Source organism: Psammomys obesus, unplaced genomic scaffold (genome assembly GCF_907164565.1).
Source record: "Psammomys obesus unplaced genomic scaffold, mPsaObe1.curated_primary_1811, whole genome shotgun sequence".
NCBI lineage: Eukaryota > Metazoa > Chordata > Mammalia > Rodentia > Muridae > Psammomys > Psammomys obesus.
In genome coordinates this window covers 15795541-15823180 of record NW_026585504.1, presented here as the reverse complement: position 1 = coordinate 15823180, position 27640 = coordinate 15795541, and the positions used below count along the sequence as shown (strand labels likewise).

Here is a 27640-nt window from a genome sequence, read left to right as displayed (position 1 = left end):
CTTTCTTTCTTTCTTTCTTTCTTTCTTTCTTTCTTTCTTTCTTTCTTCCTTTCTTTCTTCCTTTCTTTTTCTTTCAAAAAAATACGCAAAACAGGTCAGGGTTTATTCTTAATTTGAAGATACTTGGCTGTGTTTATGAAAGATGTTACAAAGATAGAAATGAGGTTTGGTTCTAGGTGTTCAGGGAAAGCTGCAGATGTCATTACAAACTCCCAAGATACATTGTTCTTAAGACAGATTTAGGAGCCATCAGGGCTAATTTGAGGAGGGCTTAGTCTTCAGAACAATTTTGTAGTCTTGACAGAAATCCAAAATCTCCCCAAACTTCTACCCTTTAACCTTACATTAGGAGAAACTGTTGATCTATGAAAATTACGTGTATGATTATGAAAGGTGAAGTTAAGTGAAAACATTGGAGGAACCTGGAAAAAAGCTCCCACCCTAACTAAGAAGCATGATCTCAGTAGACCAATAACTCGCCTTTTTATATACCTGTAAATAAATGGAATGTTTTTAAGAATATAATTATGTCAGATTTAGCATTTTCTTTTATATATTAAATATATATCTTTCATTTCTGCTTTTGAAAGTGATTATTTTTTTAGAAATAACAGAAGTTTGGCAGTTGAAAGGCAAGACATGTGAACCTGAAATAAACCAGTTATACTAATTAAAACAGAACTTGGTGTTGGGAGGTTTGTGCCTGATTGAGAATTCTTAATACCCTCAGATTTGAGAAACGGTGCTTTTGAAGTGACCTTTTAAGAAGCTTCTTGTCCTTCAAGCTATCAGTGTGCCATTTGGGAAGACCTTGGTGACAAATATTTGCTACTCTATAGTGAAAATGGTTTCATAGTACCACGGTGTGCAAGGCAGTTTATCTGTTACTTTGAAGAACAACAGGACAAACACAATCTAGTGGCTAGGGTCAGTAGGTATTTTTTTAAAATTTCCGGTTGTATTGGGCGTGTGTGCCATGGTGTGCATGTGGAGATCAAAAACAACTTTGTGGAGTCACTTCGCTCCAAGCAGTAATTGAACTCATGTCTAGCATTCCCAGCAAACACTTTAATTCACTGAGCCATCCTGACTCCCTCCCCCTCCCACCGCCCTGAACACACACCAATACAGTTTCTCTTGTGTAGCCTTGGCTGTCCTGGGACTCATTCTAGACCAGGCTGACCTCGAACTCAGAGATCTACCTCCTTTGCCTCCTAAGTGCTAGGAATAAAGGCATACTCCACCACCACCCAGCCACGGAGTGTTCTAATGGAGGAGTCTTTTTAAATATTGAATGGTTCCTGATTTATTTAAGGTAATTGATAGATCGTGTATAAGCTTCATAAGAAGTGTTTACTGATGAAATGGTAATAGATTCTATAGGACTTATCTACCCTAGCTAGTTCCCAAATTGACACAGAGACTGATTTATAAGCTTTAAACCACCATAACTGGGCAACTATCAACCTCCTAAGCTCTTTCGCTATTTCTCCGCCACACACCCCAAGTTACTTTCCTCAATCAGTCTTGTCTGGGCTGCTTCTGTCAGACTACTAGTTTTTTCTAGTGGAATTGTATGATCAGTGCACCCTGAAGACAAGTCTGGAAAACGGAGCACTTGCCTTCTTCCAGAATTAAGTCATGTGTAGGCAGTTCATTTTCAGGAACTTGAAGTTTATGTCCTCAGTTTCATGGAGATTCATTGGTACTCAAGGAGTCAGAGTAAAACTGCACAGAACTGTTGGTTTTGAAGAACCTGCTTCTAAGGTCTTTTTAATAATCTGCGTTGTAACATTTCTAATTAAACTCAAATCCACATGAGCTAGGAGGACAGTTGAGTCAGGAAAAGTGCTTTCCTCCCAAGTATGATGACTGGACTTCAATTCTTAGAACCCATGTGAAAATGCCAGGTCTGTACTCCAGCGCTGGGAAGGTGCAGGCACAGGAGGATCCCTGGGGTTCTCTGGCCCGTTAGGTTAGCCAGTGAGAGACCCTCTTCTGACAATTTGGTGGCATGCATTAGGATAGCACAAGTTGTCCTGTAGTCTCCATAACCACATAAAGCTACAGATGCACCTGCACACACACCCAAATTTACACATGCATGAATGGTTTAGAGTAAGCTAGGGCTGGTGAGATGACATTAGGTGTAGGTGCTTGTTGCCAACCTGATGGCCTGAGTTCAGTCTTCAGAAGCCACATGGTGGAAGGTGAGAACCAGTGTGTGCCATGGTATGTGCAAGAACCCCCTCAACATAGAAATAACAGAATCCCCATATTTTACACCATGGTCTACGTAGTGCAGGCCAACCAGGACTCCATAGTTAGACCCTGTCTCAAAAGAGACATACCTTTATTCCCGCACTTAAGCTGATGAGTTCAAGGCTACATAGTTTCAGGCTAGCCAGAGCTGCATAGTGAAGCTAAGATAGGTAGAATTGTTGCCTGTTGACGAAGAAGGTGAGTTAAAATGCATATTGCAAGTAGTTTTTATATATGCAATTATAAAAGCTAAAGTATAACAGCATATTTAAAACTGCCTTACAGAGACACAGTGTTAAAGAGGCTAAACCATAAGAAGGTGGATATTTTGAGACAAATCTAAACTATTAATATTCTATCATTGTAAATTCATAAAACAGTATTTTTTCCCCCTCACCAACGGAAAAGCAGCTTTGGAAGCATTGACCTGAAATCCATCTTGTTCCCAACTGCATTCATTGATCATAGCTATCTTGTAGTGCCTTGCATGTAAAGGTGCTCAATAAATATTTGAATTTATGAGCAAGTGTTTATTCTAGCATGCTAATTTCCCAGGATCTCTGCACCTTCTTTGCTTAGGGTTAATTTTAAAATCTAATAATTCTAAGCAAGACCACTATAAAATTCCCAAAACATTTTAATCTTTAGAGTCTGGTAGACACCGTGTCCACTTACTTTGGACATATACAATCAGAATACTTCCATGGAGGTCGTCTGCATTTTGGAGAGCAGGATGGCATTTGAGTAAAGAGACTTACTGCCTCTCTTCACAGTGCACTTGGACATGGTTTTGAGGAATCCATGAAGCACAAACACACTTCACTCTATATCCCCATCCTAGCATTTCAAAAGCAGCATGGCACTTAACACTAAGGTCTGCATGGATTAGGGAGAATTTTAAAAGTGATTTTTGGCCTTAGCCTGAAACTACCCAATTTCAAGAGCTGTTCCCCCACTATATTTTCCCAGTTTTTCAGCTTAGACGAGTGTCGTCTTTAAACATGGGAAGCAAGTGTTTAGATTTGCCTGTGCAACTCAGACCAGATGAGAGTAATTGGCAGGGGTGGGGGATGGTGTCTCATAAACCAGAGTAGCTTTGGATGAAATAGGACACCTTGCAAACCCATTTACTATCACTCAGTGAGAAGTGAGAAACAGAAATTTGCCTAAAGAAGAAATGGTAGCCGGCTGTGGTGGCACATGCTTGTAATTCCAGCACTCTGGGAGGCAGAGGCAGACGGATCTCTGGGAGTTTGAGGCCAGCCTGGTCTACAAAGTGAGTCCAGGACAGCCAAGGCTACAGAGAAACGCTGTCTTGAAAAACCAAAAAACAAAATTGAGGGGTCTGGAGAGATGGCTCAGAGGTTAAGAGCACTGGCTGTTCTTCCAAAGGTTCTGAGTTCAAGTCCCAGCAACCACATGGTGGCTCATAACTATCTATAATGAGATCCTGTGCCCTCTTCTGGGCAGAAGATTGTTTAAATAATAAATAAACATTAAAAAAAATGATTACCCCCCCCCGCCCGTCAGCGCACAGATATACTTATTCTCTGTAGTACACAACTTAGAACACCAGGTGGCATCATTGTTAGCAATGTTACAGCAGCTTTTGTGGACGGGTCAAATCATAGATTATCAATTGTGCTTGAGTTTAAGAATCACCTGTTTAAACAGTTACAGCTGATCCTTGCTGTCTGCAGGTGTAGGCACAAACTTTCCAGTCCCACTTTAGTTTTATTAGATCTGTAACATGTGGTTGAAAGGATAGAGGCCTTGGGCCTCTAGTTGCTGTTGCCAGTTGGTAGCATCTCTTAATTTCCATGTCAACGTGTGAGCTTTATACATTTGTTTTTAATACGTAGCTATATAGTACATAGGTGATTTCCTTTTTGAACAGGGATTGTGCAAGTACAACTAAACACCCGATTTTTAAGGATCCTTCCCTCTTACTAATCTACCATTTTCTGCAGCAATTCCCAAGGTCAGGGATGGGCGAGATACATCAGTGTACTGTTTCACAGTTCAGGCCTTTTGGCTTAAGCTAGTCTTTACAGAAGGCAATTTCTTTTTCTTTTTTTAAATCATGTGTATGGGTGTTTTCCTATTCTTAAGTCTCTGCACTCTTGTTCCTGGTGCCTGGGGTGGAGTCCAGAAGAGGGAAAGATTTTGAGATACCACGAGTGTGCTGGTAATTAAACCTTCAGTCTTCCGCAAAAGAAGCCAGTGCTGTTAATCACTGATCCATCTGTCCAGCGCCCCCACCCCTACCCCCACCCCTGGTAATTTCTCTAAGTAGTAACTAGATGAAAAATTCTAGTTGACTTACATATCTACGAAGCATGGGCACGTGATATTTCCCCTATCTCCATGAACTGGAAAAAACCGATAGCATCAAGCTTGATATCAGTGTCAGCTGTAGTGATGTTTGCAAATTTTTAAAAGTCCGAGAAAAAAGATCTAGTATAGCAAAATGTGGTTAACCCTGTGGTGGCTAAGGAAATGCTGTATTATGTCACGGTTTGCATTTGATTGCTTTCTCTGTGCTCGGCATACCTAAGGCTCCTTTGGAGGCTAGAGTCCATCAGTAACAGGTTGTCCAGTTCAAAAGTGTATGAATTGAGTTACTTACACGTGAGTCATTGTGTTAGGACGGCTGTAATCAGAAACTATTCCAACCACATTAAATCTCAGCGCTTGGAGTGGAAAGGAGTTCTTTTTGGCAGCATCCCAATTTTTTTTGGGGGGGGGAGAATTAGGAATTAAATTTCAGCCATGGTCTCTCTGGCCTACCATATAACAACCTTAGGCCTGGGGGCGTGGTTATCGTCTTGGGGCTCTGGGGAGTTCTCTGGGGGCCAGGTCTGGTAATACCGTAAAAGGCTTGGTTCTCTCAATTCTAAAGCCATGTTAATGTTCACCTTCCTTTAAGAGCGGTGTCCACAATTACGCTGTGCAGAATCCCCAGCCCTCTGCCTCCGAGGCTCGCTCCTTGGCCCCGCCCCGCAGGCATCACTCGCCCAATCGGAAGTCGAGCTGCCACAGGCTGCACGCCCTTTGCCGAGGCCCCGCCCTCCCGGCACGCAGCTGGGCCCAGGCTCTAGTTCGCGTTTTGAGCCGCTGGTGCCACCATAGCTGCTGCTGCGGCGGCGGCGGCGGCGGCGGCGGCGGCCGAGCTGAAGCCGTCGAGCTCGATGCCCGAGGGCGCTGTGAGCTGGGCCCGAGCGAACGGGGGCGCTGACGAGTAGTAGGGTTCCTGAAGCGGGCGCTGGGTGTGGGGACGGGAAGGGGGCTCTCACGGCCGGGGTGGGCAAGGGAGGCTCCTGCATCCGAGCGAGGCGCACGAGCCCCGGCAGCCAGCGCAGGGCTCCGGACCCTTACCCGGGTGGCTTCGGCGGCCTTCTCCCTTGGACACCGCAGTTACCATGGGAACACTTGGCCTGTAACCGGCGCCAGACTGGTCACCAGCCCTCCTAGAGCCCATCCCATTCTTCGGTTCAGCGCCTCTGGCAGGCGTGGGCCTGACATTTCTTCACTCCAGGGGACGTTCTCCCTCGTAAGAGATCTAGCAGGCGAGGTGGGCATGAGGAGGGGGAAAGAACAGGGTAATGCCCAGAGTAAGAGCTGCTGACAGGCACAAGAAACCTACTGGGATGCTAAGGTTGCTTCTGCCATGTCAGGCCAGTGAAAGTGCGTATCTGAAGGCCGTGTTGAGCGAGTACCACTGTTGAGACAAGTCCTGAGGCTAGGCCAGGGACTGTCCTTAGGGGCTCCTTGTTAGGATGGCCGGGGAAGGGTCAACCATTACCAGCCGCCTCAAGAACTTGCTGAGGTCCCCATCCATCAAATTACGAAGAAGTAAAGCAGGAAACCGGCGAGAGGACCTCAGCTCTAAGGTAAGTCCTGTTGGGAGCCAACTCTACCCTCTCACACCTTGTTTCTTTTTCCACCTTCCTCTTTCTTTGGGAAAAGAGAGACAGAGACGGACGGAGAGAGAGAGAGAGGATGGAATTTCTCTGTTGGCTCTGAAAGATCAAATATGTTTATCAGTGACGACCTGATTTGAAATTGGAAGAACAGGGCAGGCGTGAGTGGCGTGGGTGGGCATGCTGAGACTCAGCCATGGGAAGAAGTGCATAGGAGGAAGGCAACCTGGGTTTAACAGGACCTCAGTTCAAACCAAGTGTGTGCTTGGGGAAGCAAGTTGACATTTTATGACTCAGTTTCTCTTCTTGGAAGAGGACAGTAAGATCACATACTCTGTAAAGGACCTCACTGTGACTAATGTAGATGTAAGTAATGGTGTAACAGTTGAGGTTATAATGCCAGACTATACCAGCAAAAAGAGATATATTAAAACACTTCATCTAAGATCTCAAAACGATTTTATGACAAGCTTGGTGATGCGTGCCTGTAATCTCAGCACCTCAGCACGAGGGAGTCAAAGGCAAGTTCAGCTTGGTCTATATAATAAATTTCAGGACAGCAGGGCTACATAGTGAGACTCTATCCTGTCTTAAAAAAAAAAAAAGACATAGAAGATTGGACTGGCAAGATGGCTCAGCTGGTAACGACACTTGCTCACAAACCTGATTGATCTCTTGATTTGACTTCCTCAAACCCACAAGGTAGAAGGAGTAAACCAGCTCCTGGAAGTAGTTCCCTGGCCTCCACATGTGTGTGCGCGTGTGCGTGTGCGCGCGCGCGCGCGCACAAGCACACCCTCAAAGAAATAAATGTAGATTTTTTTATCTTCTTAAGACAGCTAAACGCTGGGCCGTGTTGGCACACACCTTTAATCCCAGCACTTGGGAGGCAGAGGCAGGTGGACCTCAATGAGTTCGAGGCCAGTCTGGTCTACAGAGTGAGTTCCAGGACAGCCAAGGCTACATGGAGAAACCCTATCTCGAAAAACCAAGAGAGAGAGAGCACACTAAATTTATTTAACTAGGGCTTCTTGGTTTCTCAATGATAACATGAAGGAGTCACATGTGTGCCAGAAGGACAGTTCTCCTGGTTTGCCCTTGCACAGTGTTTATTCTGGTTGCTGTGTGCCGGAATCCTTTTTCTGGGCAGATGTTTATCCTTCATACTTATACCTGTCTGGGTTTTGGTCCTTACACTCATTTTTTATTTGTTTGGCTTTGGTTTGGTTTTGTTTCAAGGCAGAGTCTTGTTACATTGTACATTGAGATGGGTTCAAACTACAACCCACTGCCACAGTGTCCTTAGAGCTGGGGTTTCTGGCAGGCCCAGCTTATGCTTTATTCAGCTTTGATGGTGCCCACAATTCTGAGCATACAAAAGTAGAATACAATTATTTAATCCTTTGAGGGAATCTTGAGCACTGTTCCCACAGGACTAGAATAGGTTTTGTGTCCTATGAGCAGCCTGTAAACATCAGAACTTTGTGTGGTACAGGATTGCCAAGAGCAGAGTCCTTTGAGACGGCAGCGTCTTATTACTTTGCCCGTGACTCTTCAGAGATGAGCAAACCTGATTCAGGAAGATTTCGATCTACTGTACAACAGGGGAGAGTTCTGGCAGGACTTGGCGGGTCCCTTAGCAGAGGCATAATTGGCTTTGGTGAACAGCTTTCCTGTATGTTCTAGCAGGTATGCTGTGGAATTAAAACTTGCCGCTTGTTTTTATGCTGGTGGCGTTGGTGCCTCTTACAAGGATTATCATTAATAATTGTTCCTGTTCTCTAGAGGCAAAAGAATGGGTCCTCCAACTTAGAAACTCTTAGATACAACTCTTTGCCCATTCTTTTTTTTTTTTAACTTTTATTAATTATTATTATTATCATACCGTGATGTGTGAGAGCAGGCACACGTGTGCCGTGGTGCTGTTGTGAAGGTCAACATGGCAATTACTTTTACCTGCCACGCACGCCACCTTACTGGCCCTAAAGATGTAGCTCTAGCTGCCTTCCAACACCTGACCCTCCTGTCTCTTATCTCCTCAGCACATCCTGCTGATATTCCCATCCCAGCAGGCACCTTTGCTGACTCATAGCAGCGCTATTAGACCAATTTTCTCTTATCTTTGGGTTCTTTTTCTGGCCAGGATTGGCACACATAGTAGGGATATATCATGGAAGTGTAGCCTGTAGTACTTATCTCGAAGTGGTCTAGAATCTGGAAGATGCCACGGCCATTCTTTAAGACTTTCCACGTCTGTCATTAATGTGCTCAACAAGTGTTTGTTGAGTGCCTATTGGGTGAATAACCAGTGGTAAATAAAACATTCTTGCCACCAAGGAGCTTGTAGCCAAATTAGACATTAAAGAAGTAATTACAACCAGATTTGGTAAGTGAGTGCTGTTCATTAACTAAGCTGTTAATGGGGTTACAGGGGAAATAAATTAGGAAAGACTTCACAGAAGACGGGATATTTGAGCTGAGTCCTGAGGCAAGAGAGGAAAACATTCTAGGAAAACAGTAAAAGGAAGACATTTCTGACATCACCATTAAACATCCTTGTTCCAAGCAGGAAATCAGTGCTGACCTTTTAACTGGTGTCATGAGTTGTCTTTGTGTACCTAGCTTCTCAGATACTCTTCAGTGAAGGCTTTCTACCTAAGGTTATTCTAAAAGCTTGCTCTATAACCCACATAAGACCTGGTCTATGAGTTTCCCTAATACCCGATAACTAAGGAAATTGTGGCATGGATTCATGAATTTGTTTTGAGACGGTGTCTCAATATAGCCCAGGCTAGCCTGGGACTTCCTATGTAGCCCAGGCTGGCCTTCCTTCAAATTGGAGATCGTCCTTTCGCAGCCTCCTGAGTGTTGGGACAGTTATGTGCCACTGTTCCTGTCCGAGGCAGCTAATTTTGAACAAAACCTGAAGATAAAAAGACATGCCACTTGGGAGGTAAGGAAGGAGGGATCAGAGAGGCATTATACAGCTAACTCATGGAACCTCCCGCTTTTTTTTTTTTTTTTTTTAGACAAGATATTGCTATATAGTAGCTGAGACTGGCCTCAAACTTGCTTTGAATCATACCATTTTGTACCACCAACCTTTCTGCTTCTTTCTAGATCCATCTTCATGTCTTCCAGAGCCAGAGGGACTTTCCCGACTAGTTCTGCTTCCTTGAAACCAGTCTCTAGTTGTCTTTCTCTGTGTGTCTTCCTTCTCAGTTTTTAAAAAAGCTCTATTTCTGTATTTTATGTATATGGGTACTTTGTCTGCATGTACCAGAAGACAGTGTCAGATATTTGTGAACTGCCATGTGGGTACAGCCAATTGGACTCTGGGACTTCAGAAGAGCAGTGAGTGAGTGCTCTTGACCCCTGCGCCATCTCTCCATTGAGAAGGAAAGAGTATACAATTGAGACAAAGAGGTCAGTGCAGGTGAACCTGGACATCCTAAAAAACCATCAGGAAGAGTTGTGAGCTCGTGAGAAATCAAAACCTGGAGTAGTGAAATGGCTGAAGGGAAATAGAGCACTGCTCGCTAAGGCTTTTTATTCAGGAGAGAGCCATTAAAATATGGTTACATGAGGCTTAAAACCTAGATGAGAGAGCCAGTAGTAAAGGCGGGAGTTTAATGACTAGAGATAGATTTAGTGAGCAGTGACATCTTAGCAAGGTCTTTCACAGGGAAGAGGGTTTCTACAGTAGGGTAAATTGGAGAAGACCAGTTTGAGATTTCAGGCCATGTCTGTAGAGTCTTGAAGAACTCGAAGCTCTCAGCTATAAATACCTTTCAAGCCCAAATCCTGTACATTAATCACTCCCACCTCACATTTCAGCTGAGGCTGTGTTTCCTTCAGGATGAAATGTGTGTGTTCTTGGGAGCTAATCCTCTCCTCTCCTCTTCTTTTCCTAAAGTTTCTGAAGATATTTGTGCAGAGGGAGCTTGGGTTCTGTTTTTACAAAGGACAGAAATTGGCTGAGGCTGAGCTGGCAGGATTGAAGTTAGGAACACAAAAGGATTGCCTATGCTAAAGGATTTTAAAAATCATCTGAGTTACCATTTGTGTGATCTACATTGTATATTATTCCTTCTGCTAACACCAGGCAAGGTGGTTTTCTTCTAGTCTGATTTTATGATTGCACAGCTATTCTTGTTCTTTCCTGCATGATTATATGCTGTTACTTTGGCCTTTTAATATGTGGTATCTCTAAGAAGAGTGTGTGGGTAGATTTCACGGAGGAGCAAAAACTAGCAATAATCTAATTTCAGCCTTTGCTCAGTTTTTGAGCCCAGATGTTAGTAACAAAAAGCCTTTTCTGCCCTTTTTGGTAGAGGGGTGCAGCTCAGTTGGTAGAGTACTTGCCTAGTATGCATGACACCCTGGGCCCCACTCCCTGGCACCACGTAAATCAAGCAAGAGTAGCACACACACCCCAGCATGGAGAAGGTTGACACCAGTCTGGGTTATATGAGACCGTATCTCAAAACACAAACCTTGTTCCAGGACCCATTCTAACCGGAAGCAGAGCCTCTTGGAGTGGACTTTGGTAGCTGTGTCTGTGTTGAGCTCTGCCAGAAGCCCACTGTCGGTCACGAACCTCTGCCTCACTGAGGTTTGCTCACAGTCCAGCAGCCCAGCCTGGGACATATGCCCTTTTCCCTCAGCAGTTTTATAATCTTTGTCTTCTAGACTCAGAGCTGCATAAACTGTATTGGGGTGGATCTAGCAGAGTTGCACTGCCCTGAGGCCAGACCTATGGAGTCAGTTATTGTCTTCCTGAGACAGTGAGTGCCCCAGGACTTTCCCGTATGATCAGGAGCAGGAAACTAGATGATACCATCTGATGAGCCCAGGCTAGTTTTTCGTCCAGCCATTCCAGGAACAGTTTACTTTGGCACTCTAAGGAATGAACAGATTTCATTGTTTGATGTAAATCTCTGAACTCTCCACTTGGGATAGAGACCAGAATAGAGATCTCAGCCAGTAGCTTAACCCCCACTCTCTTACACTCTCTCCTCCTGTCTCAGCCTCCCCAGGGCGAGGATGGTTGACATTTGTCATGACGCCTGGCTGTGGCGTGTTGTGTGTTGAGGCTTATGAAGTGTCTTGAAAGCCTTAGAGCAGGTGGTAAGCTGTGAGCTGTGCTACTCGTCTGGTTTTGTTTGCTCATCTTCCTTCAGGTGCCTCTCCTTCCCTGAACCCATCTCTTCCTTTACTGTCCAAAAATATCCTGACCTCTTCAGGCCCTGAGTTGTCTCCAGAGGCTCTGCTCATCTCCTTGGTTAGCTCACTCCAGAGTCCCTGTCTCACTTTGCTGTCCAGGCCAAGTTATCCTCTTGGATAAGCCTTTGGTAATCTTTTTTTCTTTTGCATTGCCAGGATTAAACCCAGAGACTCAGTTGGCTAGGTGGACACTCTACCACCCTATATCATGTCCACAAGCCCCACCCTTCCCCCCATTGAATGGGCCTGAGTTCCTACCAGTTGGAACTTGGAATTTCTCTCACTTTGCTCCCATTTGTCACCTGTGTGTTTTCATTTCTTGTTGAATGAGAAAACACTGGTGATGTGAGGCTTCTGTCCCAACCCCTTGACTCTCTAGCTGTGCTTGGAACTGTTATCACTGCCCTCTGGAGAAAAGTCAAGGCTTGAAATCTGGGACTGTTTACTCAAACTAAGCTTCTCTGTGAACATCGGCTATCAAGCTGTCCTTAGAGTATCAGATGGTTTTACTTCATATTCAGACAGCAGTGCTTTCAATACGCTTTGTTATGTTAGACATCTATTCGAACTGCTACGAGCTAAGCCTCCTTCTCCTCGTCCAGTGCAGAGCAAAGGGTTTTCTGTCAGCTGCCTTTTCACAGCTCTTCTCCAGCTCTCATGGAGTGCAGACGGAGGCTGGCCCACCTTTTTTGGTGTTTGCTGTTCTACTGTTGTGAGAATTTCATGCCTAGAGAGCCATCAACAGCACCTACTCCTTCCTCATGAAGTTCCAGTGACAAACCAAAGTCACATTCCACCAGAATCCACCCTGGGTGCCAGTGAGTTCATTGTGCTTGCTACAGAGTATGGAGGAAAGGGTGCCAGGAGTAGGGGGACACCAGAGTGGCCATTCTGGAAAGTCTTCACAGGACATGGATGATGGCTTCTCCATAGCCGCATAGATGGAACACCTCCCACGAACGCTTCCACAGCCTTTGTGCTCTAGCTCCTGACAGCATGGTGCACAGGCATTTAGAGCAGGATCACATACAAGTGTCTGGGAGGTGCGGGGGAAGGGGCAGTTGACCCTCCTGCCCTTCTCGGAGAGGACATCAGCAGTCAGCAGATAGTTTGTTCTCTTGAAAGCATGGCTGATCTGATGAAGATGGCAGCTGTTCTGCTTGCCTTTTGCCTTATTTAATTTTCTTAAGACAGGAACTTCCTAGGTAGCCCAAGCTAGCGTTGAACTCATGGTAGCTCTCCTGCCTCAGCCCTGCCTCCCAATGCTGGGATTAGAGGCTTGTGCTACCCCCTCCCTTAACTTACCTCCTACTTAAAATTTAAAATTTAAAGGGGTGCAGGGATTAAGGGAGAATAAAAGTGAGCATGACAGGCACACTGAGCAGTAGGAATCCTTAGGATTTGAATTTTTGAGTGTTGAGATTTTTCCACATCTCTCCTTACTCAGCACTGTAACAGCAAGTCCACAACACTGTTTTTCTATTTTCTTTGTCTATTTCTTTCTTTCTTTCTTTCTTTTTTTTGTGGGGAGGGGGACCCTTGGTAAGTATTGCAGGCTGGGTTCAAACTCACAGCCCTTCTGCTGCCTCAGCCTACTGTGTACTGGGAGTGCAGGGAGCATTCATGATGCTTCCTACCCGCTTCATAGTGCCAGTTCTCTTCTCAGAGTGCCGGGGAGTACATTTCACTCCCTCGCACTGCAACAGACCATCTTTGTAATGCTTTCTCAGACCTTCCTAGTGTGTAAAACAAGCATTTGTTGAAGGCTGGGTTTTAAGCTCACTGTCTCACCCTCCCCAACACTGAAAATGCTCTCCTCTCTGCTTTGTTCCTCATTTAAAGATGAGATTTAAATTTACTTAAAGATCTTGGGACACTTTGAGCAACCATAGGGCTGATAGTGCCCATACCTTGTCTGTCAAATGCTCTTTTAGAGGCCTCATGACAACGGAGGATTTGTGAATTTTTCTTTTTTTATTGTTCTCTGGAAATTTTGTTTTTATTGGTGATGGGGATAGGCCCCAAGGCCTTGGTCTGATGGGCAAGTGCTGTGCCTGGGAGCCCACCCTGTTCTTTTGGGTTTGAGCATTTCTTTTTCTTGATGAGAGATTTGTTTATCTTTAGTGCGGTGCAGCCATTTCTTTGTATGTTCATCTGACCCCTTAGAGGTGCTGGCATGTAACAGAGAAACAAAACTTTAAAAAAAATATGTGAAATATAACACAGAAAAGTTTACGAAGCATAATCGTATATCATGAATAATTGTTTGTACCAAACATGTTGGAAACTGATGACAGTTAGATGGATATTAGGTAGCCGAGCTGGAGTTCAGACCTTGGCTTCTGTAGTGCCAAAGCCTAAACTTAATCTTTATTCTGTATTCCCTTTAAGGTACTCTTCATTTTCAAAAGAATGCCTAGTATTCCTATAGCCAGTGAAACGGTGGGGTGGGTGGGTTTGTCTTTAAATGATTTATTTGTTTTTATTCTATGTGAATTGGTGTTTTTCTTGAATATATACCTTGAATGTACATATATATATATATGTGAAGTGGAGTTACAGACAGTGTGAGCTGCCATGTGGGTGCTGGGGATTGAACCCTGGTCCTCTGGAAGAACAGCCAGTGCTCTAAACTCCTGAGCCATCCACCCCCAAGCCTGGTTGTTGTTGTTTGTTTGTTGTTGTTTTGTTTAAAATACACATTTTTCTCAGGGTCTTGTGGCACAGGCCTATAATCCTAGCACTTGGAAAGTTGGGACAGGAAACTGGGGAGTTGAAGATTGTCCTGTCATCAAGATTATAGAGAATTTAGCCTGGGCTACATAATACCCAATCTCAAACACAAAACAAAACAGAAAGGTCAGGGTAGTTATGATGTGCAGGCAATTCAGCTGGCCTTTCTATAGGGACCTTTAGGGTCCTGGCAATGTCCTATGTCAGTACCTGCATCCTGTGACATCATCTGTGCCAGGTACATACTGACCAGTCTGCCACTCCCTTCCCCCTTACTCTCTTGCCTTTGCTCTCTCCTCTCTCTATCAGGGCACCACCTCCCCCAAGCATGTCTCTTTTCTCCCTCTTCCTCTCCCTCTCTCTCATTCCCTCTCTCTATCTCCAGCCAATAATCCTCTTTCATATAAGATCAGTTTTGTGCATGGCATTTTTATATAAATACTGACAGTAGTGAATTTCTCTGCTGATTTAGATCTGTCGTCTGAATAGCCTTTGCCTGTCTATACTGCTGCTGTTCTCATCCTTGTGTTTTCCCGAGTCTTTGTCCACAGCTTGCCCTATGATATGTTAGGAAGCATTTAACTTGTGGGTCTGTGGGTAATTGAAGGTCAAGTTGTTGCAGCTGTGTGGTTCCAGATGCCTGTGAGCCACAAGCAATGCTGCTGCTTTTAGAACTGGTGGGGAGAAGATGCCTTGGCTATCTCTGGGGCAGTGGGAATGGCCGGGTTTTTATCTGAGGTATTGTTTGACAGGCTGATAGTGTCTCTTGTGTTCTTGAGGAGGGCCTAGTGTAATGCTAGAATTTTCCCTCCAACTGTACCTGTTTGTAATTTTAGCCCATAACCAACCTTGCTTTTTAAATAATGGGGAATGCTGAGTGAAATCGTAATTTTTGTGAAAAACGAAAACTGTCCCAAACTTGCCAGGCTAGGACTGACCTGGATGATGACAGGATTTGGTGAATTTGAACACAGCAGAAATGAGGTCACTTCTTACCTGGCTCCCTGTATTTGCATGAATTCCAGGGCTATAAGTTTCCTCCAGCAGATGTGTGCCCTTACCTGACCTCAGCCTGTATGGTTTTCATTTCTTCTTTCAAGTAGGCAAATGTGGCCTGTAAGGGCAAAAACATGGGCCTCAAGCCGTGCTCCCCTGCATCGCTCACACCCAGGCTCGCCTTCCTGGCACCATTGAGTTAGCAGGCTGCTGGGGCAGTGAGTGGGTGGAAGGAGGGAAATGACACACACATACAAACACAGGACAACAGCTTCCTCATTTCAGAGGGTGCTGGCTGCTCTCTTTATTGTAAAATTGAGTCCTGGTGCCTTCCAGGGCTGTGGGGAGGCTAAAATGAGATTTAGTGACTGTGAAAATGTGAGGCCCAAATAACTTCACAGTTGTAAGGGGTTCCTAATGTTTACAGAGCACAGAGGTGTGTAGAAGAGAAAGGAATTGTAATTAGTGGTGAGATTTAGTTCCTTCTGGTTCCCATGTGTGAGAAGTCCCCTTTTAAGGTTCAGCATCTTTTGTTTTAACATTTAACACATTCTTAGTACCTTTTTATTGCTGGTGATTTACGTCGTGTCAACAGTGCTAATGAAAGGAAGGGTTAGGGATGTTCTTGGTGAGTGTGGTGTATATGCACACATGCACACGTGCTCACACTTGATCTCTTGCACTATCACCTTCTGCCTATTCCCTTAAGACGAGATCATTGAACCTGGATCTAGCCCTCCGACCAGCGAGCTCCAGCGATCTCTCTTTACCCGCATGGTGCCGGGGTACAGGATCACACCAGCTTTTTTTGTTGTTGTTTTTCGAGACAACGTTTCTCTGTAGCTTTGACTGTCCTGGAACTCACTCTGTAGACCAGGCTGGCCTTGAACTCAGAGATCCACCTGCCTCTGCCTCCCAAATGCTGGGATTAAAGGTCACCACCGCCCAGCCACACCAACTTCCTACGTGGGAGCTGGGGATGTACGCTCAGATGCTCACACATGTTCACACTTGTGGAGCCGTCACTGCAGCCCACAGTGTTCTCTTGGATACCAACTACATTATACTTTATTGTAGGGCTATAGCAATGAGTCTGTTACACTTAAAAGTCAAACTAGTGTGGTGGCGCACACCTGTAATCCCAGCACTCAGGGAGGCGGAGGTAGGTGGATCTCTGTGAGCTCCAGGCCAGCCAGGTCTACATAGTGAGTCAAGGACAGCCAAGGCTACACAGACAAACCCTGTCTTAAAAAAAAAAAAAAAAAAAAAGGCAAACTAGGGACTGGAGAGATGGCTCCATGATTAAGAGCACCGGCTGTTCTTTCAAAGGAGTTGGGTTCAATCCCCAGGACATGGCAGCTCACAACCATCTGTGTAAAGCCTGAGTGAGGTCCCAGGGGATATGACGCACCTCCCTGGATGCATAGGCATGCATGTGGTGCACAGACACACGTGCAGGCAAAACCCTTACACACTTGAAGGAAGTCAGACTAGTGAACTCACAGGGCTGGGTGAGCCCTGATTTCCTATGTTAGAACAAAAGCTAGTGGGGTTCATAGCTATGCCTTCCACAAAGGAGAGAAACAATTTTTTTTTTGGGGGGGAGGCTAATTTATTTTGAAATAATTGGGAATTCTATCAGTCCTGTCATTTCAGTCTAAGAATTTAAAGGCAGTGTGAGAACATGATAATTTTATAACCCACTAAGTTTCTAATTGTTACCATGGTGAAATTCCTATTCAAACAGTTTGGTGGAGCTGATCTTTGTGGTGCATCCCTGTAGTCCCAGAACTTATAAGACTTAGGCAGGAGGATCAAGAGTTTAAGGCCGGCCTGGGCTCAGGAAGACCTTGTCTGAAAACGGATCAACAACAATGAAAAAGAAAGCATTTTTTTAAAAAAAAATAAAAACAAACCCCACTAAAGCTGTATGAAGATGTGAGAGCATAGAGCTAACTCACGCTGTTTATCAACAGCTAGAATAAATTTTAATACTCACTAGAAGAAACACCCTATTTTTTAACATTTTTCATAATAGTGAAATCTTTGATGTTTTCTAAGGAGCTCTCAACAGAAAGACATACTTGTATGAAATGAAACCCCCTCTGTCTGCTGACAAGAATAAAGTCATTCTGTCAGCGATGTGCAGCGAAGTGTAAGATGCATGAGAACAGCAGCAAATGGTAACATGCTTTGTTAATCAATCCTTACACTTTTGTGAAAACATACAAATTCAGTAGTATATGCGCCGGAAAAGTGAGGCCATTGATATCACTTGTGAGTATCGGTTACCTCAGGGAGAGTTAGGTTATGACGGACTGTCACTATAATTCTATAACAGTTGAGTCTAAAATAATAAGCCTGCATTATTTTTGTAAGCAGAAAATAAAGATGAAAATTTAAATATAAAATGTTTGAATCAAAAATCTATATTAGTTATACAAAAATGTTGCTATGATCAGCTTGGTGGTATTATATATATATTGGTATTGGTGGGTTATAAAAATACTTTCTTGGGCCTTGGTGGTTAAGAGCACAGCTCACAACTACCTGTAACACCAGCTCCAAGAGACATGACACATTTGGCCCCCCTGTGCTCCTGCGCTCATGTGCTCATACCCCAACACACACATACTCACAGATGAAAATAATAAAAATGGAATCTTTAATTCTTTTCTTGAAAATCCCTGATAACTTTGTGAATCTGAGATGCTTTACTTCTCATATCTTTAGACATATTTTCTTGTTGATGTTGAGTCAATAAAATGTTTTGATACCTTTAAAGTGCTTTGTGAAAAGAGTTTACTTAGGTAGAGAAAAAAATAATGAAGAAAATGCCCCATAATTTCAACTTCAGACCACTGAAAGGTCAGGCTCTGGGAATGTGACATTTGAACTGATCTGTGCGTGAAAGCTAGGATTTCAGGATGTGTTGGTAGAAGAAATACAAGCCAAAGCCCTGAGGCTCCTTTTGGGAATAATGATTAATCTGGATTGACAAATGTGCATGTTTATTTTAGGTGAACTGTAGGAAATAAAATAAGAATTAGGGGGTGGCAGTGTTGGTGCTGACATTTACACTTTATTTAGCTGACAAGAAGAAGAGTGAAGTGTACAGAGGGGATTGACATGAAGCCCTTGCTACATCTGGAAAGTGAAGAGGGCCTTGGGACATGGGAGTCTTGTGGCACAAAGTCTCCCATGTCAGCTGGAGCATTAGAGTCTCCCCACGCCTGTCTAGAAGTCACACACTCACTTCACAGAAGTCATCCTGGCAAGGAACTGTTATTCTTCTTCCTGCTGACAAAATTGGAAACCAGAAGGTCAAGGCAAACACCTCAGCCATGTAGATCGGTAAATGCCCCTTTTGTATTGCTCTTTTGGGGCAGGGTCTCATAGTCTGAGGCTGCCCTCAGCTGACCATACAGCTGAGTCCTTAATCCTCTTGCCCCTAACTCCCTGGGGTTACAGGTGTATGCTGCCACTTCTAGCTTTAATTAGGCTCTTTTGAGGACCAGACTTCAGTTTGTAGAGCTTTGAGATTCTGGTCTTAGTACAGAGAAGTCTGACATTAGAGGGGAAAAATTTTCCTCCCTCATTCTTTCTGAATTTAACTGTCTCATATCTTTCCTTTTCTGGTAACCATGGAAAAGTAAGGGAGGGTCAGAAGGCTTCCTCTGCCCAGGCACTGGGCTGTGAAGGCTGCTTACTGGACACGGCCATGTGATGGTGACTGTGCCGTAACTGGGCTCTTTAGCAGAAGTCCTTTTAGTCCCTCTTCTCTTGGTCTGGTGCTTTCTTCCTTCATCTACACAGAAAGCCAGACCCTCTTCTAACACTGCATTGCCAGTTACTCCAAGCGGGTGCCAGCTCTCCATATTGACCTTAGGCAGCAGCATGGCCCAGACACAGGCGGATTCTCATCACATATGGTAGTCTGGCATTAGGGAAAGCTCCTTCCCTCTCTTTTTTTGCAGCTAACCCATTTTTATAGACTTTTTTCAACTACTGATAGTTGTGACTTTTTTGTTTTGTGTTGTTTTTTGAGACAGGTCTCTCTACCTAGCCCTGGCTATTCAGGAACTCACTCTGTAGACCAGGCTGGCCTCAAACTAACAGAGATTTGTCTGCCTCTGCTTCCCAAGTGCTGGGAGTAAAGGCATGCATCACTGCACTCTGTCCATTAAAGCCAGGGCTGGAGCGATGGCTCAGTGGTTAAAGAGCACACTGTTCTTGCAGAGGACCTGATTCTGTTCCCAACACCCATGTCAAGCTGCTCATAACTGCTTTTAACTCAGTTCCAGAGCATCTGACACCCTTTTCTGGACTCTGCATGCATGTTTGCATAGATGCACGCGTGTGCACATACACAGTATAATAATAAAATAAAACAAATCGTTAAAAACTAAACAAAAACATGAAAGTAGCATGAAAGGCATGTATTGTACCCCTACTTTATCCTGTGATGTCCTCTGTTTGTTCTTTTGTAGTGTTTCTGTTGTGTTTTGAGACAGGTTGGCCAGGAACTCACTACTTCTATGTCATACAGGCTAGTGTTGAACTTACAGTGGTTCTGCTGGCCTTGATCTCTACCACGTTAGGATCACAGGAGTGTGTTACCATGTCCAGCCTCCCTAGCCACCGCAGGCTGTGCTTGAACTCTCAGGCTTCTTAACTCCACAAGTAGCTTGGACCACGGGGCATGCCTGTCATTGTGCCAGGTGCCCTCTGCCTCCTTGGCTTTCAGGCCTGTCCCTGCTGCTCACCTAAAGGTGAGGTGACTTCCTAGTGTGTTCTTGCAGAAATGGCAACAAGTTGTTGGTGTTGGAAAACCCAGACCTCTTCCCCCGGGCACCTCGGTTTCCGCTACCAGGCAGCCCTGAGTCTACATTCTGGTTCTTTCACTTGCTGTTTATCTGATTCTGTATCTGCAAAATAGGTATAATACTGGTCCTTCATAAAGTTGTCAAGGGTGTTACATTAGATACTCAGTTTGAATTGCTTACAGCAGTTCTTGGAAGGTTATGGTTGTTGTAGAACCACTACACACAGACCCGCTTTTCCTCCAAGTGTTATTGCAAGACTTGAAGTGCTAATTTCTCCTCTTGGTTCCAGCAGGGGCTAAGATTTGGGGAAAATGGCAAAATGCTTTAAATATAGTTCAAGCCAGGTATAGTGGTACACTTTTAATCCCAGCACTTTGCAGGGAGAGGTAGGTGGATCTGTGTGAGTTTGAAGCCAGTGTGGTCTACATAGAGAGTCCCAGGACAGCCAGGGTTACTTAGAGAGACCCTGTCTTAAAAGAAATATTATAGTTCAAAACCTGATTCTTAGTACCTCTTGGAAAAGCTTTTCTTTTTCTTGTTTCTTTTTGACACAGTGATACTCTGTGATCCACAGTGGTCCACAGTGTTGTCCAGGCTGACCCACAACTCCTGACCTCAAGTGTTTCTCTGTCACCCCAGAAGTAGCAGGGACTTCAGATATGACACTGGAGAGCTTGTAGCATACAGATTAATAACATTTTCTTGCGTTCTTAATTCCGAATCTTGCAAAGTGGGCTGCAATGTTGTCTATCTGTTGCAGCTCTTTGGAGGCTGAGGTAGGAAGATTATTTGAGGCCAAGAGTTTGAGGCCATCCTAGACACATGGGGAGACCTGCCTCAAAAAAGAAACGTGGTGGGGGGTGGGGAGCTGTGTCCGTTGGCAAATGCTTGCCACACAAGCACAAGGATCTGAGTCTGATCCCCAGCATCTACTTAAAAAAGTGGACGTGGAGATGGGTGTGGCACACAGCTGTAGCCCCACACTGGCTCCCGGAGGCTTGCTGGCCAGATCATCGGGATCAGCGTCTCAGAAAGTGAGGTGGAAAGCTGTAGAGGGTGCCACATTCATGTGCCTACACACATGCACACAGTCTTGCCGGACAGCAGAAAGGGACGCAGGCAACGGGTAGGAACTGCTTTCTGGGCACCTAGGTGTCTTGAAATAATTCTAGAGCCAGGCCAAGTTTGAGCAACCTTTGTTCTAGTTTGCTGGTCTCCAGGGACTTGTGGCTAGAGGATCTCTAAGATTATTTCTTCTGAGCAGTAGCAGATTGACCTTCCTTAGAAGCTGAGGCTGTTTTAATCTCAGCACAGGAGAATCCTCTCAGCTCCCATTAATTGTGAATTGTTGGGCGGACAAGCTTGCTTTTTCTGTCATATTGGAGTCACTGGTTTCTGGAAGTCTCTGTGGAAGATAGTACAACTCGAAATCAACCACAGCGGGTAAAGATCGGGCACATAGTGGAGAGGCCATGTCTCTCTGCCTGCCCTGGGAGATCCTTTTTGCTCTTGGCTACCAGAGCCCTTCTGTCTCTAGGTCCAGTCACTGGGTTTCCGTGCAGCTGCCTAAGTTTCTGTGGGAGTCCTGCTGGCTGTGGGCTCCTCTGTGGCTTTTGCATAAGTGGCAGTTCTTAGAACTGGGTGGAAAATACACTTTGTGAGATTAGAGTGTAGAAAACAGACAAGAGACTCTAAACAGTTTTTCTTAACCTATAGGGAGGGAGGGAGGGAGCAATAGCAGGGTTTCGGCATGCTTGTTTATGGAAACAACAGGCCACTGTTCTCAGGAGTGACTTATGCCCTTGAGGCTTAGCACAGTGGGATTTAGAGGGGGGTGGAGAGGGAGAAGAGTATGGAAGAAGGTAGCTGGGGGCAGCAAGATGGCAACAAAATCAGATCATTTCCCCCTCTGTTGGGGATTTCTTACCAGTTTGAGGTCAGCCAAATCCTAGATGATGCTGGCTTTTTTAAAGTGATTCTGACTTCTTAGCTCCCCACCTTGAGGAGGCAGCACCTTCATAACATGGGCAGACTCCCAGTGTGGTAGTCCCTCAAACTGAGAAAGAGAAAACCTGATCCAGGCACTGGTCCTTAGCAGAGACAGTGAGCAAGCCAGAGAGGAGGGGCCAAGATCTTGACTAGGAACAGCTGAGGCCTCCCTGCGGTTCCTGGGCTGTGTGGAGTTTAGCAGTCTGGGGCGTCTTGGGACTGGTGTGGATGGCTCTGAAATCTGAGGAATCCTATTCTTGCCTCTCTTTAACACTCATGTTGGCTGCTGCTCCTCCCTTGTAGGAACTCTCCACTCCATTGGCTTTCTGGTTCTCCTCCCTCTCTACTGCTGGCTTCCTTGTCTCTTCCATAGTGTGTAAAAATGGGTTTTCTGAAAACCCTGCTTTGTCTCTCTCCTTCCTGTCTTCTGTCTTCTCCTGTCTTGTTGTGAACACTTCTCAGTACTTCTTTCTGGTCCTAACCTCTCCCCAAGCCTCCGTCCTGTTTATGCTACTGCATGGTGTGCTCTGCAGCTCCTCTAAACACTCACAGCACTCCCACAGAACAGCGGCCTGCCCTTTGTGGACCCCGGTCCTGCTCTTGACCATGGCACTGCTTTTTGCTATTTTTGAGGTTCAGAATTGTGTTTTATTTTTCCTCCACAGTTGTGCTTGGAGTGCCCATTTATTGCTCGCTTTATTGGCTTTGTGGCTTTTGGTGTATTGTTTCTGTACTACTGCAACTGTCTTCGTGCTAGTCTAGATTTCATTACCTGAGCCTCATAACTGTCTCCTTATAGGTTTGGTTCAGTTTATCTCACCAAATGGAGCTTTCTCTCTCTCTCTCTCTCTCTCTCTCTCTCTCTCGCATGGCCTCCCAAAACCTAAAGATTACCCTCTTACTTTGGTAGTCAAGATCTTTGTTGAGCAAGGCATGGCGACACATGCCTGTGATCCCAAAACTCAAGAGGCCATGGCAGGAGGATTGCCATGAGTTTAAGGCCATCCTATGATATGTAGCAAGTATCAGACCAGCCAGGACCTACCTCAAACAAGCAATTCTCCCCAGACCCTTTATGTTCTATCTCTCTAGACTTAGAATTTTCTGAAACACGATTTTACTTCCTCTGTCATTCCTGCCGTCAAACTTCTGCACAGAATTCCTTCTGTGTTTTTACCTATCAAAAATCCTGTGAGGAGACTAGCAAGCTGGCTCAGCAGGTAAAGACACTTGCTGCTAATCCTGATGACCCAGGATTTGAACGCTGGCACCCACATGGTGGGAGGAGAGCACACACTCCCACAAGTTCTCCTTCGGATGATGTGTGTGCGCCATGGTACATAGGCACACACAAAATAAATACATGTAATGAAATAAATCCTCTGTGTGCCACAGTGCCTAGCCTCAGACTCAAAAAGAAAGAAATAAATAACAAATAGTTTGTGGCTGGAATGATTGCTCAGCAGTTAAGAGCACATACTGATCTCTTCTGGAGAACCTGAGTTTGATTTCCAGCATCCATGTCAGGAGGCTCCCAGCCACCTGTGACTCTAGCTCTAAGGGCATCTGCACTCAGGCACACAACACCTGCACCCATGTACACACACCTGCACCCATGTACGCACAGACACATTTTCAAATTATTAAAATTCAAAAGCTATTTCTTTTTTTCTTAGCCTACATCTATGTCTCCACACCCCTTGTGTATGGTACCCTTGGAGGTCAGAAGAGGGCATCAGATCACCTGGAACTGGACCTTTAAGTCCAGGTGGTGAGCCTCCATGTGGGTGCTGGAAGTTTAGCCTGGGTCCTCTGGAAGAGCAGCCAGGGCTCTTAACTACTGAGCCATCTCTGCAGCCCCAGCTTTCAGACTTTTGAAAACACCCATTGATATGCTTTACATTGTGATGCTGGGTGCCCACATCCTGTACAATAAATTTCACTGGCCGACTTGGTTCTGCATGATCCATTTTCATTCTATTTATTCATTACTAACTAAATTGATTTTAAGTTCTAGTCATAAGTTGCAGACTCCGGTTGGAAATACTGTTTTATCTAGTATGAATGAGTGTGTAGTCTTACAGCTCTGAGCCACCTGTTTCCCACACTACTGGAACGAGAGCCAGAAGGGCACTTAAACACAAGACTGTTTCTCTCTCGGGGGATAAACTGTTACAAAGCTACCTTTATCTCATTAGAGTGAAATTTTGTCTACCTCCTTTTCCTCTGGAGGATATGCTATTTCTCTGTCTGTTTCACACTGGGAGTGGTAGGTGTGTAGCTCTCTCTCATAGGCTACTGTGGAACCCTGCCCTCCAGGAGGCTGGCTTCAGTGGAAAGAGGACACCAGTTTCAGGCAGGAAAAGGCTCTCCACCTGTTGAAGCAAGCGCTGGCCCAGCCTTTTAACAGGGGTGCCCTTCCACGTTCAGACTGCACTATGGAGGTCACGGCAGGCGTGAAAGGTGTGCGCTGCTCTTGAGTCCTTGCAAATACACATACATATACATACATACATACATACATACATACATACATACATGATATATGTGAGTATATAAGGCGGGAATGGAACCGGAGAACTCCATCTACATAGCTTTGGGGAGATCATCATCTGTGCAAGGGTACACCTGTTGGGGTCACCAGGGGGTAAAGAGTGTTGATACATATCGAGGAATAAAATACATTAAAGAGTATATGGGGGGGGGATGGAAGAAAGACCCTATCTCAACAAAAATGAAACAAAGCTCCCAAACTCCCACAGCCTTGACTTTCCCTGCCATGGAAGCCATTGACTGTCAGTGCCCCCCCCCCCCCCCAACACGCTATAGTCCTTCCTGGCTTGAGCTTCCCAGGTCTTGTACCGGCAACCACAGCGGCTTTGAGTTCATGAGCACAGTGGTCCTGGCATGTCCAGAAGCCATCGTTTTGTTCTGATCTTCCCCAGCCCTGGGGTCTTAAAATCATTGCACCCCCTCTTCTTGATGCTCCCTGAGCCTTGGCAAGTGTGTGTGATGTTAGAGGTCTCGCTCTCCTTTGTAGTTCTGATTAGAGAATTCAACAGAGGCTTGTCGGTACTTTGTTGTGAGTTTCTTATTCTCTCTCTCTCTAATGAGACAGTCTTTCTATGTAGCACTGGCTGTCCTAGAATTCTCTGTGTAGACCAGGTTGTTCTTGAATTCTCGGAGATCCACCTGTCTCTGCCTCCTGACTAAAGGTGTCTGCCACCATGCCTGGCTAGTTTTGAGTTAATCAACCAACCATTGCACAAAGAAATGTGTCTTAAGAGGTCTGAGGGCTGCTTTAATCTGTGGGTAGAGGGACGGGATTTTAGAAGGCAGCTCGATACTTTGTCTGGTAGTATAATACTAGTAGGTTCACCATTAAGTGCCTTTTATGTAGGAGGTGTGATTTAGTGCTGCAGAAGGAGAGATGATTAAGTGGTTAAGAACACTTGCTGCTCTTGTAGAGGACCTAAGTCCAGTTCCTAGCACCCACATGGCAGTTCAAAATTGTCTGCAACTCCAGTTCCAGGGCTCTGATGCCCACTTCTAACCTCCTCAGGCACCAGGCATACTTGTTGTATACATGCACATACATGCAAACACTCAGACACATAAAAATAAGGGGTGTGTGTGTGTGTGTGTGTGTGTGTGTGTGTGCACGCGCGCGCGCTTAGGATACATAAATAAGTAATGGGAATCTACCCTGTCCTTGAGGGCGCCTTTGTGATGACAAAGCACCTGGGCAGAGAGAAAATGATTGTCTTATCTGCTATGCGTGCTGTGAAGAAAGGTTAAGCAGAGTAAAGGCCAAAGTGTTGGCAGAGAAGCCTACAAAGTCCTTTCTGAGGATACAGCCTCTGAGCAAAGGCCTGAGTAACCAATGTGAGAATAGCTAAGGGAAGAACTGCTGAATCCAAGGCATAACAGATGCACAGGAGTACACTAGAGTCTGCTCAAGGTGCTTGTGGTGGCTGAGGCGACTGGGGGAGAGCAAGAGAAGAGAGTATAGGAAATGATCTCAGAGAAATGGCCGGAGGCTGGGTGATTTAGGCCTTTCTAAGTTTAAGTCAAATGTTTGGATTTGAACTTTAAGGAAGATGGGAGCCATTGGAGGGATTTGAGTAATGACACAATCTCATTTATGTTTAAAAGAATCATTGTGGCCGGTCATGCTGAGAAGACTGTAGCAGTCAAGCCCTGAAGCTGAAAGAACATTTGGGAGTTAGGCATATTTCGGCTGAGAGATGGTAGTCACTAGACCTTATTGGTGCACTAGGGTCTCTGAGAATGGGGAGAATCCTAGACTGACTGCCATGGTAAAGCACTCCCTCCATTGAGGTTAAGGCTCCCAGTGCTGTTCCAGGCTGTGGGAAAAGCTGTGCATATCGCAGTTGATGAGCTGGGGCAAGTTCACTCCTGCACACAGCTGATAGCACTCAGTGCGTTCAGTGGCGGTGTCCAGGTTCTCCTCCACCTTGTGGAATTTCTGCTACCTTTTGAAGAGAGGAGAGGAGAAATGTTATCAGTGGGGGAGAGTCATTTTGCAAAGCCCTTTGTGTTAGCGTGTTCCAGAATGAGCCTAGTTGCTGCAGGCTTCACAAGAGCTTGGGACTCTTAGACCCTTTGAGAGTGGAGTTCAGCCCAAACGTCCCTGCAAACAGGAAGCTGGTTTGAGTTAAGAACATAAAATAAAAACCAGCTGATGCCCCTGAATGTTTTCCTCTGCTCCTCCCCTTCAGAGGGCCAAAGGAAACTGCTTCCCTCCCTTGGATGACTACTTTAGAAAGCCAGGAAAAAAATTTTCAAACCCATAAATCCTTTGAAAATAAGCCAAGATTTTAGCTCCCGAGTGAACTCCTGCTTGTGGGATTTTCTTGTCAGGAAGCATGTTCCTCTGTGCAGGGCCCGAGAGGAAAGTGACAAAATAAAAGAGTCCCCTGGCTGGAGCCTGTTCCCTGGGCCTGGCAGACAGAAGAGGTGTGTGGTGGCTTTCCCGTGCGTAGTCTTCCAGCACGTTTGTAGGTCATGAAGTTGAGAAAGTGGACATGGCCAGAACTAAAAGGACTATATTAGAGTGTATTAAAGCATATACTGTAATTAGGTATTGTTTTATGAAAATTGTTCTTCAGTTTTGTTTGCTTACACACATACATATATGTACACACTAGGCCACAATAGAAAGCAAGTTTCTTATATGAATGGATCATAGTAAAAAACATTTCTTCTTTTGCCGTGAAAAACAGTCTTTAGGGTGTGCATAAACCTAATCTTTCTGCTTTATCTTGTTGAAAATTGCAAACTAGTTTCAAGATTCTCTATAAAACTGGATTCTCTAGCCACAGAACACCTACTCACATTCCTATGAAAGGGAAGGGCAGCTGAGAACCAGCAGGCTTGGTCTGATTCTTTGGGACCAACACCGAACCATAGGGAGATGAGGGGTTGCACACATTTGAATCTAAACGAGTTGCTTCAAGTTATATTAGTTTGAAGAGAGCTGGAGGCATGTGGCTCACTGTGTCTGATGACCTCTGCATTCTACATAGGACATAGTGGCTTCAGGCTCCTCTCTCTTGTCTGTCTTAGGCAGTCAGTACAATAGGAACGTTCCTGAACACCCCTTCATCCAGCACAATTAAAGGCACAGTGCCAAGATCCTGATCTGGGTAACTAAAGGTGCAG

At 45.0% G+C, this 27640-nt stretch overlaps 2 protein-coding genes across 6 annotated transcripts in view; both read left to right on the top strand.

Annotated features, from left to right (window-relative positions):
• The window catches only part of Mga (MAX dimerization protein MGA), a 92621-nt gene extending 91940 nt beyond the window's left edge, over positions 1-681 (top strand). For all 4 annotated transcript variants that reach the window (XM_055593117.1, XM_055593250.1, XM_055593063.1 and 1 more), the window contains exon 24: positions 1-681. This exon is cut by the window's left edge and continues 3478 nt beyond it. The gene's annotated coding sequence lies outside the window, so the exon portion shown is untranslated.
• A 4786-nt stretch (positions 682-5467) lies between these two features.
• The window catches only part of Mapkbp1 (mitogen-activated protein kinase binding protein 1), a 49924-nt gene continuing 27751 nt past the window's right edge, over positions 5468-27640 (top strand). For both annotated transcript variants that reach the window (XM_055592936.1, XM_055592854.1), the window contains exon 1: positions 5468-6155. In XM_055592936.1, the coding sequence (XP_055448911.1) occupies positions 6042-6155 (114 nt within the window). In that variant the 5' untranslated portion in view covers positions 5468-6041. The remainder of the gene's footprint in view (positions 6156-27640) is intronic.